At 48.0% G+C, this 14,764-nt stretch overlaps 1 protein-coding gene across 5 annotated transcripts in view; it reads left to right on the forward strand.

Moving 5' to 3' along the window:
• Positions 1-14,764, forward strand: part of Pebp4 (phosphatidylethanolamine binding protein 4) — a 236,452-nt gene that overhangs the window by 12,500 nt on the left and 209,188 nt on the right. For 4 of the 5 annotated variants that reach the window (XM_085698678.2, XM_048422158.3, XM_048422159.3 and 1 more), the window contains exons 2-3: positions 3,439-3,647; positions 7,302-7,428. In XM_085698678.2, the coding sequence (XP_085554804.2) occupies positions 3,439-3,647; positions 7,302-7,428 (336 nt within the window). Of the gene's footprint in view, positions 1-3,281; positions 3,328-3,438; positions 3,648-7,301; positions 7,429-14,764 lie in introns of those variants that run through there. The other variant, XM_085698677.2, reaches the window with a different exon arrangement.

The raw sequence follows: 14,764 nt of genomic DNA on the forward strand, positions 1-14,764 counted from the left end.
AACTTCCATTACTTATAAAAACATGTTCTTCCATAGCTCTCTGTTCTCCTCCTTTTGTATATTATTACTGCCACAATTTATATCTTTAGGTACAGTATACCTAACTAAGGATACATTTACGGTTCTTTATATTTAATGTCTTCCAATCTTGTATTTTAAAGGGGGAGCTACACACTACATGAAAATAAAAAACTTTTAATTTTATTACTTGCCTCTAATGGAGATCTTCATACCTATTCTGCATCTATCTTCACCGTGGTTTTCATTCCCACCCGAACATTTGGTTTGTCATCTCTTGCAATACAGCCCCACTGACGGTGAAGTCCATCCTCATCTGTTCCCTTAGCTTCGTGATTACTTTCTCCCTCTCATTTTGAGGACAGCCTTCCCGGATATAGGATTTTTGGTTGACTGCTAGTTGGTTGGCTGCTTGTGTCAGCTCTTGAACTACATCATCCCATTTCTGCTGGACTCCAGGATTCCTCGTGAGGAGTCGGCTGCTAATGATTATTGAGGAGTCTGCAGAACGAGTTACCTCTTTTCCTCCTTCTTTCAAGGTTTTCTTTGCCTTTGGTCTTCAGTAGTTGAAATACGCATCTCAGTGTAGGTCTCTTTGAGTTTATCCTAAGAGTGGGTACTGATGCCACGAGGTTCGCCTATCCATTCTTCCTCTATTGATGTCTTCTGAGTATGGGTTTCACTCAACACTGAGTCTTTAGAATTATATATAAATGAGTTAAGGTTTTATATTAATGTCACAAATCCAAAGAGAAGTATTTTAATTCAACCAAGAAGTTACGATACAATAGTTAGATCCACATATTATGTTTCCATAACATACAAATATTTTCCGTATTGAGTATAGTTTACAATTTGTTACTATAAAGTCTTATTTTAAATGTCATTACTTAGAGAAGAATTTCAAAATGTTTTAGTAATAGACTTTTAGAGAGGGATTTCATAGTTGATGAATTGACAATATGGGGTATTTGGTTTATGGATCACATTCCTTTACTTTTTTTGTTTTGTTTTTTGAGACAGAGTTTCTCTGTGTAACAATCCCAGCTGTCCCGAAACTAGCTCTGTAGACCAGGCTGGCCTTGAACTCACAGAGATCCACCTGCCTCTGACTTCTAAGTGCTGGGATTAAAGGAGTGCACCACCACTGGGCCAGACACAATTTTTTTTTTTATGAACCTATGGTATGGCAAGCTATCTTTTTTTTTTCTTATTTCAAAGTAGAGGGAATTCCCTCTTCATGCATTATTGCTGGTTCTCTGTCCCTTAGCATTTTTTTATTTAAGTGTGAAAGAATTTCTACACATGCATACCATGAATTATATTTTCTTCATTGCATAGTAAAGAATCTATACAATTGCCTGAGAACAAGGGATTCTTTTTGTATCAGTCTTATCTCTACAGACGGCTAATGGCAGAAGCAGAAAGTTGACAGACTTCACTGCTCATCACAAGATCTCTAAATGCTCACATGTGTTATAACCTAAAGCCTCCTTGGAAATGGGACTAGCATGCCCTCATGAGCCGGAGCGACTGTGGAGGCAGAAATTTGCGGGGTTAGTTCTCAGTGAAAAGACTGTAGTTTCCTCAGTCACAATGGTGTGTCATTTGCGATTTCATAGGAACTCAGAGTAAAAAAATTTGGCCAGGCGGTGGTGGCCAGGAATTCAGCTGCCATCTTCCCCAGGCCATACCATGCTCTGACTCTGGATGATCCACAAGCTTTGTGAGCCCAGGCACAACAATTGATCCACCCATATGCCACAACCTGACATGTAACTAGGTAGAGGGCTGAATGATGGATGGGTGAATGGGTAGGTGGATAGATGGATGGATGAATAGATAGATAGGTGAATGGGTGGGTAGATAGATGGATGGATGAATAGATAGATGATAGATAGGTGAATGGGTGGGTAGATGGATGGATGAATTGATAGATGATAGATAGATAGATAGATAGATAGATAGATAGATAGATAGATAGATAGATAGATATAGTTGAATGGGTAATGTATGGATTGATGGAGATGAGTAAGATCTGAGGCGTGGTTAGCTTACCCAAGACGAGCACTTATTGCATTCTTGCAGTGTAAGTTCTTAGGATGGGGGAGTCATGCATGTTTGGCATGCTTCAGAGTGTGAGACTGAAAAGTATGTTCAATTTGTAGGACCAAAAGGAAGAATTTCCTGTTAGAGTTGAGGTTCTGGAAGCAGAATGCAGAAAAGAGTTCCACTGAGAATCAAGAGACATACCCTCCCATCTCATGCTCCCAAGTGAGGGCTGAGGGTGTCGGGGTCTTTGGATGTATTCTTGTGATGGGGCGTGGTTACTGGAGCAAAAGTTAGGGATCCAAAGCCCCAGTCTCTGGGATCAATAGGGTCGATCGATCATGCCTAAATAGCCTCTGCTGCAAGTTCTTTCTTTCTTTCTTTCTTTCTTTCTTTCTTTCTTTCTTTCTTTCTTTCTTTCTTTCTTTCTTTCTTTATTATATATACAATATTCTGTCTGTGTGAATGCCTGCACACAGGCCAGAAGAGGGCACCAGACCTCATTACAGATGGTTGTGAGCCACTATGTGGTTGCTGGGAATTGAACTCAGGACCTTTGGAAGAGCAGGTAATGCTCTTAACCGCTGAGCCATCTCTCCAACCCTCTGCTAATCAGAAGTCCGTACCTTAAGCCCAACTGAAGGGCTACTTCAAGGGACAGAAAGCTTCATAACAGGAACATTGTCCCTACCTCCCCTTAGCCCCCACCTCCCCCACCCCTCATCTCTCCCACCACCTCCCCCCCCACACAATAGGGATAGAGTCTTCTGCCCACCTTCAAGCTCTACGCAGCCCCCTTCTCCAGAAAGAGTTATTTTGGGAGCGCATTGTGCTCAGTACAGTGCAAGGCACAGTCAGGCACCCTCTGTCCCCAGGTGACATTTTAGAGCTGGTCTCTGGGTGGTGGCCCCATCCCACATAGCAGCAGCCCCTCTGGACATAGGGTCACTCTGTCCAACCGTCTCCACCTTCTGGCAGCCCATAGGCCACGGAGATAGGTAGCAGAGAAGCCGGAGGTAAAGAGGAACAGTTGAGGGACATAACTCAGCTAACTCCCCAGCCCTTCCTAGTCAGATGTGAAGCTCAAAGCATGGGCCCTAAACCTTAGTGCCAGGCATGTTTTACAGCTTTCTTCAGAGCTGGCAGCCAGAACAAGAGTGTCAACAAAGCTATGGCCTGCCAGGGAGGGGCCTCAGCCAGGTCAGTCAACAGAGTCCAGCTCAGAGCAGGCTCCAATCCTCCCAGAGTACAAGCAGCTGGGTAATGGATCAGTGGCTGGAGCCTACCAGGAGGACTCTGGAGGGGAAGGGAGCTTCTGAGTGGGGCACTGGGTCACAGCATCACCCCAGCTTTGATTTTTCTCTCTTTCAGATGCCAGTGACTGTGCCAATGAAGATGGGTGCAGTGGCCCTTTTCTTGTGCCTCCTTGCGGCCGCGTTGTGGTTGGGCCTCACAATGACAATACCCGAGTCCTCTGGAGGAGGTGGAAATCCTGGAGGTGGAAATCCCGGAGGTGGAAATCCCGGAGGAAACGGATGTGTTCCTACATCGTTGCCGACAGCGGAAGTTGGACTATGCGGGTAAACAGAACGGGCAGGGTGGAGAAGGGCGGCCTCATGGAGTGTACATCTGGAACTCAGGGGCACGGGTGTCTTAGCCAGCTTTTCCTGGAGCAAGCATAAAGCCTCCTTGCCGGGGTGGGGATGGGGCCAGAGGGTGGTGCTGGGGGGAAGACCCCAGTGCTGTAGTTAAAGCTAGTCATCAAAATCCACCCAGAAAGGCCCCTCCCCGAAGTTTCCAATAAAGTGCATCTTAATGAAAAGAAGCCCTGCCCGTCTTCAGAGATGACTTCTTCACCAGTAGGGCCGTGTGTGTTTTGCCAGGGAGCCTCCCAGGGAGGGTGGCCCCAGTTGAAGCTGAGCTCCCTTCATTCCTTCCAAGGCATTCATTCCTTCCAACTCTGGGTTGCCACCAGCTGCAGACCCCAGAGTTCTGCAAATCTCCCCAGAGCCCATAGATTGGAAAAGTGAGTCTTTATCTCTCCAGACCCCTGAGCCACCCTGAGATTTCCCTTGCCACTTTTCTGCCATTCTCTCTGCAAGTTTCTGGGTGAGGAGACTTGACGCGAACTAAAATCACCTTAGAAAAAGAAACCCTAATTGCGGAATTACCTCCATCAGACTGGTCTAGGGTTGTTTACCTGATTAATGATTGATGTGGGAGAGCCCAGCCCACTGTGAATAGTGCCACTCCTAGGCACCACTGATGTGGTCCTGGGCCATATAAGGAAGCAATCTGAGCAAGCAGTGTTCCTTTGTGGTCTCGGCCCTCGGGATGGACTGTAAAATGTAAGATGAAATAAGCCCTCTCCTCTCCCAAGTCGGTTTGGTAGGTGACCACAGGAGCAGAAAGAAAACTAGGACTTTTCCTCAACAGTACCACCAGCTAGGGACCAAACACAGGAGCCTCGAGGGGACATTTCTCATTCAGACCTCCAGACCTTTTAAGACGTGGCCTGGGAAATGAAGCTACGTCAGGTCAGCCCCAAGGACAGAGCAATAACTTTGGCGCGGGCTCTCTGCCGAGGAGACCTGCTTAACTTAGTTTCAAGCCTTGACTGCGGAGCCTGACCCTCTGTGGAGTCTGGCAGAGAAGTCTGGAATGTTGAACTTAGTACTTAGAGGCACGGATCCATGAGGGAGAAATGTTAGTTCTGTTTCAAGTGGTGTTAACTTATCATTAAGAAAGATTTTCAGGGCAAGGCCTTACCTACATCTGGTAGAACGTAGGCTCAGTCTCAGAACTGGAATCCATCTGGCTTTGTCTGGTACCCTCCATGGTCACAGCAAATGTGCGTGGGGTCCTGTGAACCTTCCCCACAGTGGGGAGCTTCTCCCAAATCCATTCAGGTCTCAGCCCTTCAGAGTCCCCCTTGTCTCCAGGCCTAGGATTCTTCTTCAACTTTAGCCTGTTTCCCCTCATTTTGCTTAGGGAACTGCATACGACATCTTTAAGTTCTTTCTTCTTAAAGAAAAACACTTAGGTGTATGCAAATTTATAAAGACCTTGTCCCCTGCCAGTGCTTTTTGGCATACCTTCCCATGTGAAGCAACATGATGTCTTCACACACTGGACTGGCAGTGCCCTTTAGGTGAGGTGGGCGGGCAACAAAAACATGGAACTGCCACCCTATCCCCCGGCAGATCCTGTCAAGCAGTTTCTATGGCACTGAACCCATCCACCAAACAAAGGTGCTGGAATCAATTGTTTAACCCTTTCAGTTCTACTAGGATAAACTGGGGAGACCTGCTATGGGGTGGGGAGGCCCTCTATTTTTTCCTCCTTCTGACCCTTAGTTTTTCCCAAGTCCCTGCCACATGCAGACTGTTTCTCTGGTGCAAGAGAGCATCTTCTCTGCCTCCCTCACATCTTGCTAGCTGCAGTGAATAGTACCGGAGGCAGAGCAACAGTGAGTCAAATAGTCTTCAGAATGCTGCCATGAATATAAATGCAAAAAAAAAAAAACCCACACCTTTAATCCCAGCACTCAGGAAGCAGAGACAGGTGGAGCTTCGTGAGTTGGAGGCCAGCCTGGTCTACAGAGTAAGTTCTAGGGCAGTCAAAGCCACACAGAGAAACCCTGTCTTAAAAAAAAAAAACAAAAAAACAAAAAAACAAAATGAATGAATGAATGAAAACCCATCCCCTAAGATGCTTTCAAAATCTGCCCAAATCATACCATCCAAAAGGAGTGCTGTGCCTATGCAGGAAGCTAATAGAAACAAGTAACACTCCTGAAGCATTGCTTTGGCCAACTTGTACTACTTCTCCCACCTTCTGGGACCTCAGCAACCAAGTCCAGACGGTGGGGGCATCCACCCACCAAAGCACCCTCTGTTTGTACCAGAGCAACCCACGGGCTCAGCTGCCTCTATCCAAAGCTGAACCTCCAGAGCTGCTGGACAGGGGGGGGGGACAAGGGGTGGGAAGGGCCACGTGGGGCCCACTAGGAGGCCGTCCTCTGCCCCTTCTCGGTTCTGCTCTGCAGAAACTCTCCTTAAATTACGTTCTCCCTGGCATCACCCCAGCAGGACATGGTGGACTGGTGGACTACTGTAGGTAGCCGTTGTCTATTTGGGGAGCAGCTCAGCTGCACTGGGCTACTAGGAAAGACTGGGACTACAATGCCTGCTCTTTGTATGATAAGAATGTTCTGAAAAGTTCATGTGTAATGTTTTTAGGGCCCAATTCGATCAACATCTGTAGATTCAACCAACCATGAACTGGAAATGTTTGGGGTGGGGGGATTACCTCTGATCCACATACAGTCACACATTTATAAGTCAAGCACTCAGAAGGTTGAGGCATGAAGACAAGAGTCCTAGTGCAGCCTGTCTCAAAAAGAAAAAGGGAAAAAGGCGGGGATTATGGGAGCATAGCTCAGTGGTAGAGTGCGTTTCTGGTATGTACAAGTCCCTAGGTACCACACACACACACACACACACACATACACACACAAACCTATGTATATACATGCACATATATGCACATACACATGCATAAACATAAGCAATATATACATGTATATACATATGCATAGATATACATATATACACAAATATACATGCACACATAAACAATATACTCATAACTACATGCACATGTATACGTATATACATAGATATACATATATACACAAATACACATATGCACACATATACACACACAGACATTGCTTAAGTATTGAGTATGTATAGACTTTTGTCTTCATTCCCTAATTGCATAACAATTTTGCTGTGTGTATCATGAACAATATAGACATGATCTGACTACACAGAAAGATGTGTGTGTCAGTGCAGACATACCTTTTTTGTTTTTTTGAGGGACTCACATATCTGAGGATGTCCATGGACAAGGTGTCCTGGAGCCAATCTCTGGGCATACTGAGGATGACTACATTCCTCCTGGGCCACCCACAGTGTGCCAGTGTTCTACCCACTGACCGATGCTGTATCCCCACATCAAACCTATGAAGCAGGCACCAGCTCTGTTACAAGCTAGGAGACCTAGGCCAATGACATCAGGCAACTCTTGGGTCACACAGCTACCTAGTGGCGGGTTTAGGATTCAGTCCCACCCAGCTCTCCCTGTCCAGGGGAATAGACTCTAGCCTTGTGAGCCCCAGGAGTGGTTGACACCCTGGCATGAAGTGGCTTACTTTCTTCTCTCCATAGGAAGCTTGAAGTTTTCTACATGGAGTTGGGGAACATCAGCTGCAAAATTATTCCTAAGTGCAATCTATACAGACAGAAGATCACAACATTGCCCCAGCCGATTGTCAAGTTTCCCACAGCCATAGATGTGAGTGAATGGGGTTGGCTGAGGAAGGGATGTGGGGTCCTGACATGTCTTTGGCTCACTGATCTTGGTGACTTGGGGCTTTATGTAGAGCCCCCAGGGCCAGGTTTGCTTAGAGCTATTGCTTAGAGCAGTGGTTCTCAACCTCCTTAACGCTGCAACCCTTTGTTCCTCATGCTGTGGTGATCCCCCCAACCATAAAATTATTTTTACTGCTACTTCATATCTGTAATGTTGCTACTGTTATGAATTGTAATGTAAATATCTGATAGGCAGATGATCTTTGACAACCCCTGTTAAAGGGTCATTTGACCCCCAAAGGGGTTGCAGCACACAGGTTGAGAATGATTGGCTTAAAGGTTGTATGAAAGCTATTATAAATCCTGTAGGATTGGACCTTTAGACTCACTATTAATTCATTACTTCATTAATCCCAAGGGAGTCTACTCTGTGCTATTGCTGCAAGGATCCACTAGATGGAAGTGTCGACTGCCAAGCTCCTGATCTCCCTCCTGGGAGGAATAGGAGGCCAGTCAGGAGAATCTGATCTCATTGGGTTTACATGATTGTCCTGGGACGCAGACACATAGCAGAGAGGCCATGGTCTTGGCCACGCCCTGAAATCTACAGTCTCAGTCTGGAGGTGAGGGTGGAATGGAGAGAAAAGAGACTTAATGCAACCAAGGAGTATCAAGACACAAGAAGGAAGGATTGGGGGAAGCAGAGGGCAGAGAGGAGAGGGGGGTGTGTACTAGTACAGACCTAACAGACCCATGAGAATGTAAAGCCGGGGGTACTGTAAGTGCACCAAGTATCACTTCATGCATCTATGCCATTGGTCCACTCAGTTCTCTCAACAATCCTAGGGACTAAGTATTTGCTTTTGTAGAGGGGCTAGTGGTAAGTTCCAGGATCCTGACTGGATTAAATGTTAGTCCCCAGACCAAACAGTGGCTTCAGTTCTCTACACTGAGAGTTTGTGGCGGGTGGGGAGTAGCAAGGGCTGTTCTGGTGGATGTAAGGATCTCGCCAGTGCTAAGCTGGGCAGTGCCAGTGCCAGGCTCAGCACATAGGTCTGTTCAATATCCAACTCTAGAACCCTTGGGCTCCAGCAATCGATCACTGCCAAGGGATCTGAGAAGGACACTAGGGATCATCCTTGTGGCTGGAGCTTCCTTGTAGAGATCAAGGAAGGAGACAGCTATAGAGAGAGTATCGAGTAGGACAGAGAGGAAGTAGATGCCATATTGGAACAGCGTTCCTCAAAAGCTAAGCAGGGGTGGTAAGGACTTGAGCCTTCAGCTAGAGGAGGAAGGCATTTCCTCAGAGTCCACAGGGTTGATGGAAAAAGGCAAGAGTTGGCACGTGGCTCAGCGGAAATAACACCTCTTTTCCAAAGTGGCTGAATTTAAGCCATCAAAGTATCAACTATCGGGGGACTTGCCCAGGGAGATCCCACCCCCACTCTGCCAAGCAAGCTCTGAGGCCTGGGCCAGAGTGCCTCAGGCATGGAGCAGGCCTCTGTGGCCCCATGGAGGTCCCTGACCTGCCACACCTTTGCACAGGCTTCTCCCATCGTTGCCCCTTGCTTCCCACTCCGGGAAGACTTCCTGACTGCTGGCTCTGAACCTCACTTCCATCCTTGCTGATGTCTTGCTCGAAGCTCATTAAATATCCTCTGCCTTCTAACCAGAACATCTGCACTCCCTCTGTTGCCCAGCCTTATCCTCATACCACAGCAATCACCTTGTAAACACGGACTCACCTACAGCACCTGCTGGCATGGTGGATCCTGTGCTGGGTGACTGGGTAAGAGGGAATGAATGAAGAAGTGGATGATGGATGGATGGATGGATGGATGGATGGATGGATGGATGGATGAATAGATGGATGAGTGGATGGATGGATAAATAGATGGGTGGACATACAAGTGTATGGATGGATGGACAGATAGTGAGTAGATGGATGGATGGACATGTGGATGGATGGATATGCGGATGAATGGATAGGTGACTGAGTGGGTTAACAGACTGATGAATGAATGGATGGCAGGCACAAAACCATCCCTTGGTGTATAAGCTATGAATGGTAAGCCCCACTGTTTGCCTGTTAAGCTGTCTGGAGTCCTAGGCACTGTTGAGACCAGAAGCTCAGGAAAGCATTATCTTCCCAGGTGGAGTTAGCTCAGAATGGGAAGGGAAAGCAGGAAGGGAAATGGAGAAGGTCAGGGGTCCTCAAAGGGCAAAGGAATTCGGGAAGCAGAACGCCTCCCTGTGATCTGTGGCTGAGAACTGAGGGCCAAGAGCGAGCTGGTTAGTGGATGCTTTTCTTCCCTGGTATTCCCACCCCGTGTTTCCTCTCCTGGTGTTCCTTCTGACAAACATTAAGTGGCCAGCATTTTAAAATGCATCCCGTTCTCCAGCCAACGAAAACTAAATAGCGCCGAGAAGCGTCTTGACTAAGGCTTATTCTTCACTTTAAATCTAACCAGCTGGAATCCTCTTGAAGGGAACAAATTGCCCTTAAGTGGGGAGTATGTGCTTGCACTAGAGGGATAGAATAAAAGCCGCAGCACTCTGTCCTGCTGTCCTCTAGGTTTCCAATCAAGATCCTGAAAGCCAGTGACCCTGAATGTTCTCCAGAGCCGAGCAGGCACATGCCCCTGCTGCCTGTGTCTGCAGCAGCATGTCTGTGTTGCCACCCCCTAAGGACCACCTCCTTGCCAACATTGTGAAGACAAGTTTCTCAAGGGCTAGCAATCTGGGGACAGGCACAAGGCTCAGGCAGCCACAGAGTGCCTTCAGCCGGGCTCAGATCTCACAGGCCTACCCCAACCTTCTCTTTCCACACGGAGGAGGAGCCTGCTACCGTCATAGAAGATTTCACTGTGGGATGACACAGGGCTTCAGAAACCCTGGATAATTCTGGGCAGAGTGAGCAGAATGGCTCCTGGTGGAAGGGACAGATTTATGGGGTCTGGAATCAGGTCTTCCAAGCAGAGGGGGAGTATACTTGTATATGGGGGCTGCTGCCTGTAGGCATTTGCTCAAGGGTCTGTGACCACACAGGCTAAGCCGTGTTAGTGACCTAAAGAGATTTGAACGCTGTGTTCTCTGTGCCTTGTAAGTGTTATTGACTTAAAGATAGAAGATGCCATCACTTTCAGAGTAAGTGGAGGAGGCAGGCAGGTAGCCCCAAAGCAGAGGGTTATGGGGTCCCCGTGGACCATGACTAGTGAGGGTCAGACAGCAGCTGCAATGGCCAGGTGGGAAAGTGAGGGGTATAATGCCACAAGGCCCTGATGGGGAGCCAGGATTTCATCTAGAAGCTTCTATTTAGTGTTTAGGCAGGGGATTGTGAGCCGCATTGGAAGGGCAAAGTCACAGCAGCCACAGATAGAATGGGGGAGGGGAAACTGAAAACCCCATGGCAATACAGAAAAAGATGTCAGGGTGGTGGTACTCTCAGGGTGCCGTGTCTGTGGGGATAGCAAGAGAAGGGTAGGGTGGGTGTAATACTCAGGTTTCTGGAAGACATGGGCAGGTGGGTTAGAGTGAGGCTGAGTAGCCAATTTATCATTCCGAACAGGACCTTCTGAGAACGGAGGCAGCATTGTTTATACTCATGCCTAGATGTGGTCTCCTTGGGCACTGTCCCAGCACAGCACACAGCAGAGTACCCTGACCCTAAGAATGGCACCTTCACCAAGCAGAGGACACAAAGGAAGCCTTAGCTCTCCAGGGGCAGGCAGTAGCCCCTTCCGTTGTCCAGCGTCTGAGGTCCGTGTGTGTGCAATAGAGCTGCAGACAGACGCATAGCCTTGTCTGATTGATTTCAGACGGAAAGACTGGGCTGGTCACCTGGAACGGAGCCTTCGGTGCCTGAGTCGGGTGAAGGCTGTAGAGCAGTGGTCCTCAACCTTCCTAATGCCGCGACTCTTTAATACAGGTCCACACATTGTGCTGATCCCCCAGCCATAAAATTATATCTTTGTTACTTCATAACTGTAATTTTGCTGCTGTTAGAAGTTGTAATGTAAGTATCTGCTATGCGGGATAGCTACTGTGTGAATCCCAATGGGGTCATGACCCACAGGTTGAGAACCGCTGCTGTGGCAGCAGCCTCTCAGGTAAAGGATGTGGGGAGTTAACAGGCACTGGCCAGAGGTGTCAGGCTAGACATGCGGTGGAAAATATGCATTGGAGCCAACCACAAGGGAGTCCTTGGTGGCTCTCATAAGGGGACTAGGGAGAGAATGAGAAGTGGACACTGTGGAGTAGGCTGGTGACTCATGTCAGTTGGCCAAGAGACAAAGACACCCAGGGGTGTTTAAATGTGACCAGACAGAGCAGATAGGTGGAGCAATGCCAGATTGTGTGTGTGTGGGCGTGGTTCTGTTGAAAACATTCACATCTGATCTGCATCAAAAGAGACGGGCAATAGGGGGCAGCCCACAAAGAAGACTTTTAGCTAGCCCCATAGACCTTGGACCTCACTGGACCACTAGAATAAGGAACTCCCAAAGGCCAGGAAATGGAAGAGGGGGAGCTTCCCGCTCTGGAGTGAGGGCCCTGTGCACTGGAGTCCCACCAGCAGAGCCCCAACTCTGGGGCATAGAAATGATGTGGGAGGTACCCTGGAAACAAGTGGAAGGGCTTTGGGTGCAGAACATGAGGGATGGATACTCACGCTGTTGGGTATGACCGGAAAGAATAGCAAAGGAGAAGGTGAGAGGTCGTAGTAGAGGCGAGGAATCTGCCTTCCCTAGAAAAGAGAGGGAATCCTACCACCCTAGAACAGTAGTCTAAAAGCAGAAGGTAAAGTGTGACAGGGTGAGGGGACCACCAGTAGGAAGGCCATCGGCACACCAAACAATGGGTTAGGGAAGAATTGGCAAGATATTTACTCATTACCTAGCACCTAACCAGAGCTTAATGAATGGTACCAAGTTGTATCGGGTGTTATTGTCCATAGGGACTGGGCAGGTTTGCAGTTTGTCTTTTGAAAGGCAAAGGATGGAAGAAAGACCGCTTTTTGAGGCTGTGAGATGCCTGTGCGGTTGGAGGCAAGAGCTAGGAACCCATGAGGGTAAGGCTGCAGAAGTAGGGGTGCCGACAGTCAGAACTGAGTCTGGGTAGGCAGATGAGAGCATCAGTCACAGACTAGAACACATCCAGGAGACTTTGCTCATTCAGGGGTCATTGACTTCTTAGCTCGAGTGGTCCAGCCTGTCTGTGTCCCACTTCAGCCTAGGCCACAAGGCCATTCGTTGTCTGGGGGCACTTCTAGACGCAGCAGAGCCAAGTGGTGAGAAAGGGGACCAAGAAATTCCCCAAGACGACAGGTGAAATAAGTAGCCCCAGACAGCAGACACGTACAGAATCTTGTCTCTAAAACCTACCCTGGGAACATCACTAGCGCTTCTGCTAGACCCAGGGTGCCATTTACTCACTGATGCATCTATCTGTGCAACCATCATTCATTCATTCTACCCATGCATCCATCCACATCTTCATTTGTCCAACCATCTGTTTATTGGAACTCATCTTGATGGAGGTTCGCTCTCTGCAGCTCCTGCCAGACACTATTTTAGAAGCAAGGGATGCAGACAACACACTACTGCCCTGCCCAGACATCTCAGAATAAGAAGGCTCTTCGTGGCTGCCGTTTCCACGCTCTTTAAACACTGAATGATGAATGAAACCAAGTATAGCAGAGCTGGGAATACAGCTCCCTATAAACCACGTGTAGTAGCATATACCTGTCATCCCAGCGAAACTCAAAGTCATCCTCAGCTACACACTGAGCTTGAGGCCAGCCTCAAAAATTAAACATGCCTCCAAAACTAAAACAGAATAAACCACATGCTTAATGAGCCATGTCTTAGTTCTGGGTGACAACTTTGGTAAGCTCCTTGGTCTTGACCTTTGACATAGTTCTTGTTATTCCTTCCTCCTCTCCCTCCCACCCCGGACAACATCTCTCTTGTCGAACTGAGTGTTTTAGGGCTTGCAGGACTTCCAGCCAGACCTGGGTCTACTCAGGTTCCCCAGGGGTCCCCCAAACGACCACCCCAAGCACCAGCTGGTGCTTGCTCCGGGAGCGCAGCATCTGATGTCTGATCTCAGCCCAGGCTCCCAGTCAAGGGTTGAGGAAGCACTAGCAGATGTTTTTCAGATCAAATGATGTCTCTTTGAACAATCGTGTGGGCCGCGGCATGGAAGGGCACATGGGACCTGAGAGGAGAGTTCAGTGGGTTTGCATCTGGTTGAGGCAGGAACGCGTGTCTGTGTCTGCGACTCTTTGCTGCCCAGGACCTGTTCACAGTGGTCTGGTCTGTTGAGCTTCAGCAAAGGCTTTTTAGAGGTCCGAACATCTACCCAGTCACTGTCACAGTCATCTGAAGGGTTGAGCACAAGCATCTCAAAGGCTATAGAGACTTGCTGCTTGCCCTCACTCGAGAAAAGAAGGTTCAGAGAGGAGTTCTGAAAAAGGCTTTTGCAGATTTTTTAAAAGATGTAGTACATTATTTATTGTTCACACTTGCACAGTTGGTGGCGAAGGGAGGCAAGGAGCCCAGGAGGGACAGTGACAGGAGGCAGGGCAGTGTGGATGCTTGTTTGTCACCCTGACTTTAAAGGTTTCTCTCACTCTGCAGGGACCAGTGTGCCCCATCCCGTCGGGGAGATGGTTGTACTCCACGAAGTCCGCCTGACCCTAATCACAGCCTTGTGGGCATCATAAACAGGCTGAACAGGTTTCAGGGCCTCTGTTTTGCAAATGAGGCAACACAGTTGCAGGGAAAGGATTTAATAGACTTTATATTGTAGATTGGTTTTAGGTTTGCAGTAAAATGAAGCAGAAAAATTAAAAGTCCCCCCGCCCCCCACTCATATGCACATAGCTGCCAGTATCCATCTCTGTCACCCCAAGCTGGTGTCACAGAGTCCATGGTTTTGTGGACTCCTCATGACATGCGGCCACTGTTACAGAGTAACCCGGACAGAGTAAGCTCACCACCCTAAGGACACTTTGTATTCTTCCTGTTTATCCCTTCTCCCCGCTAAGTGCCTGGTAACAGCTGATCCCTTCACTGTTTCCAATTTGCCTTTTCCAGAGTGTTACGTAGTTGGAATCATTTGGCATGTAACCTTTTCAGATTGGCAGAGCCTCTGCTGCCACCAGGCGTCCTAACTCCTGTGACAGTGTCTTCTTCCCCTCCAAGGGTTCAGGAAATGGCATCTGTCTTTGCTCAAGCCAATGACCAGCTGCCCTGGGCTCAACTTTTCCTCTGAAGATTACTCTTCATCTAAATGGGGCATTTCTACCAAGACTTTGG

This window comes from Myodes glareolus, chromosome 12 (genome assembly GCF_982192425.1).
Source record: "Myodes glareolus chromosome 12, mMyoGla1.1, whole genome shotgun sequence".
NCBI classification, from domain to species: Eukaryota; Metazoa; Chordata; class Mammalia; order Rodentia; family Cricetidae; genus Myodes; species Myodes glareolus.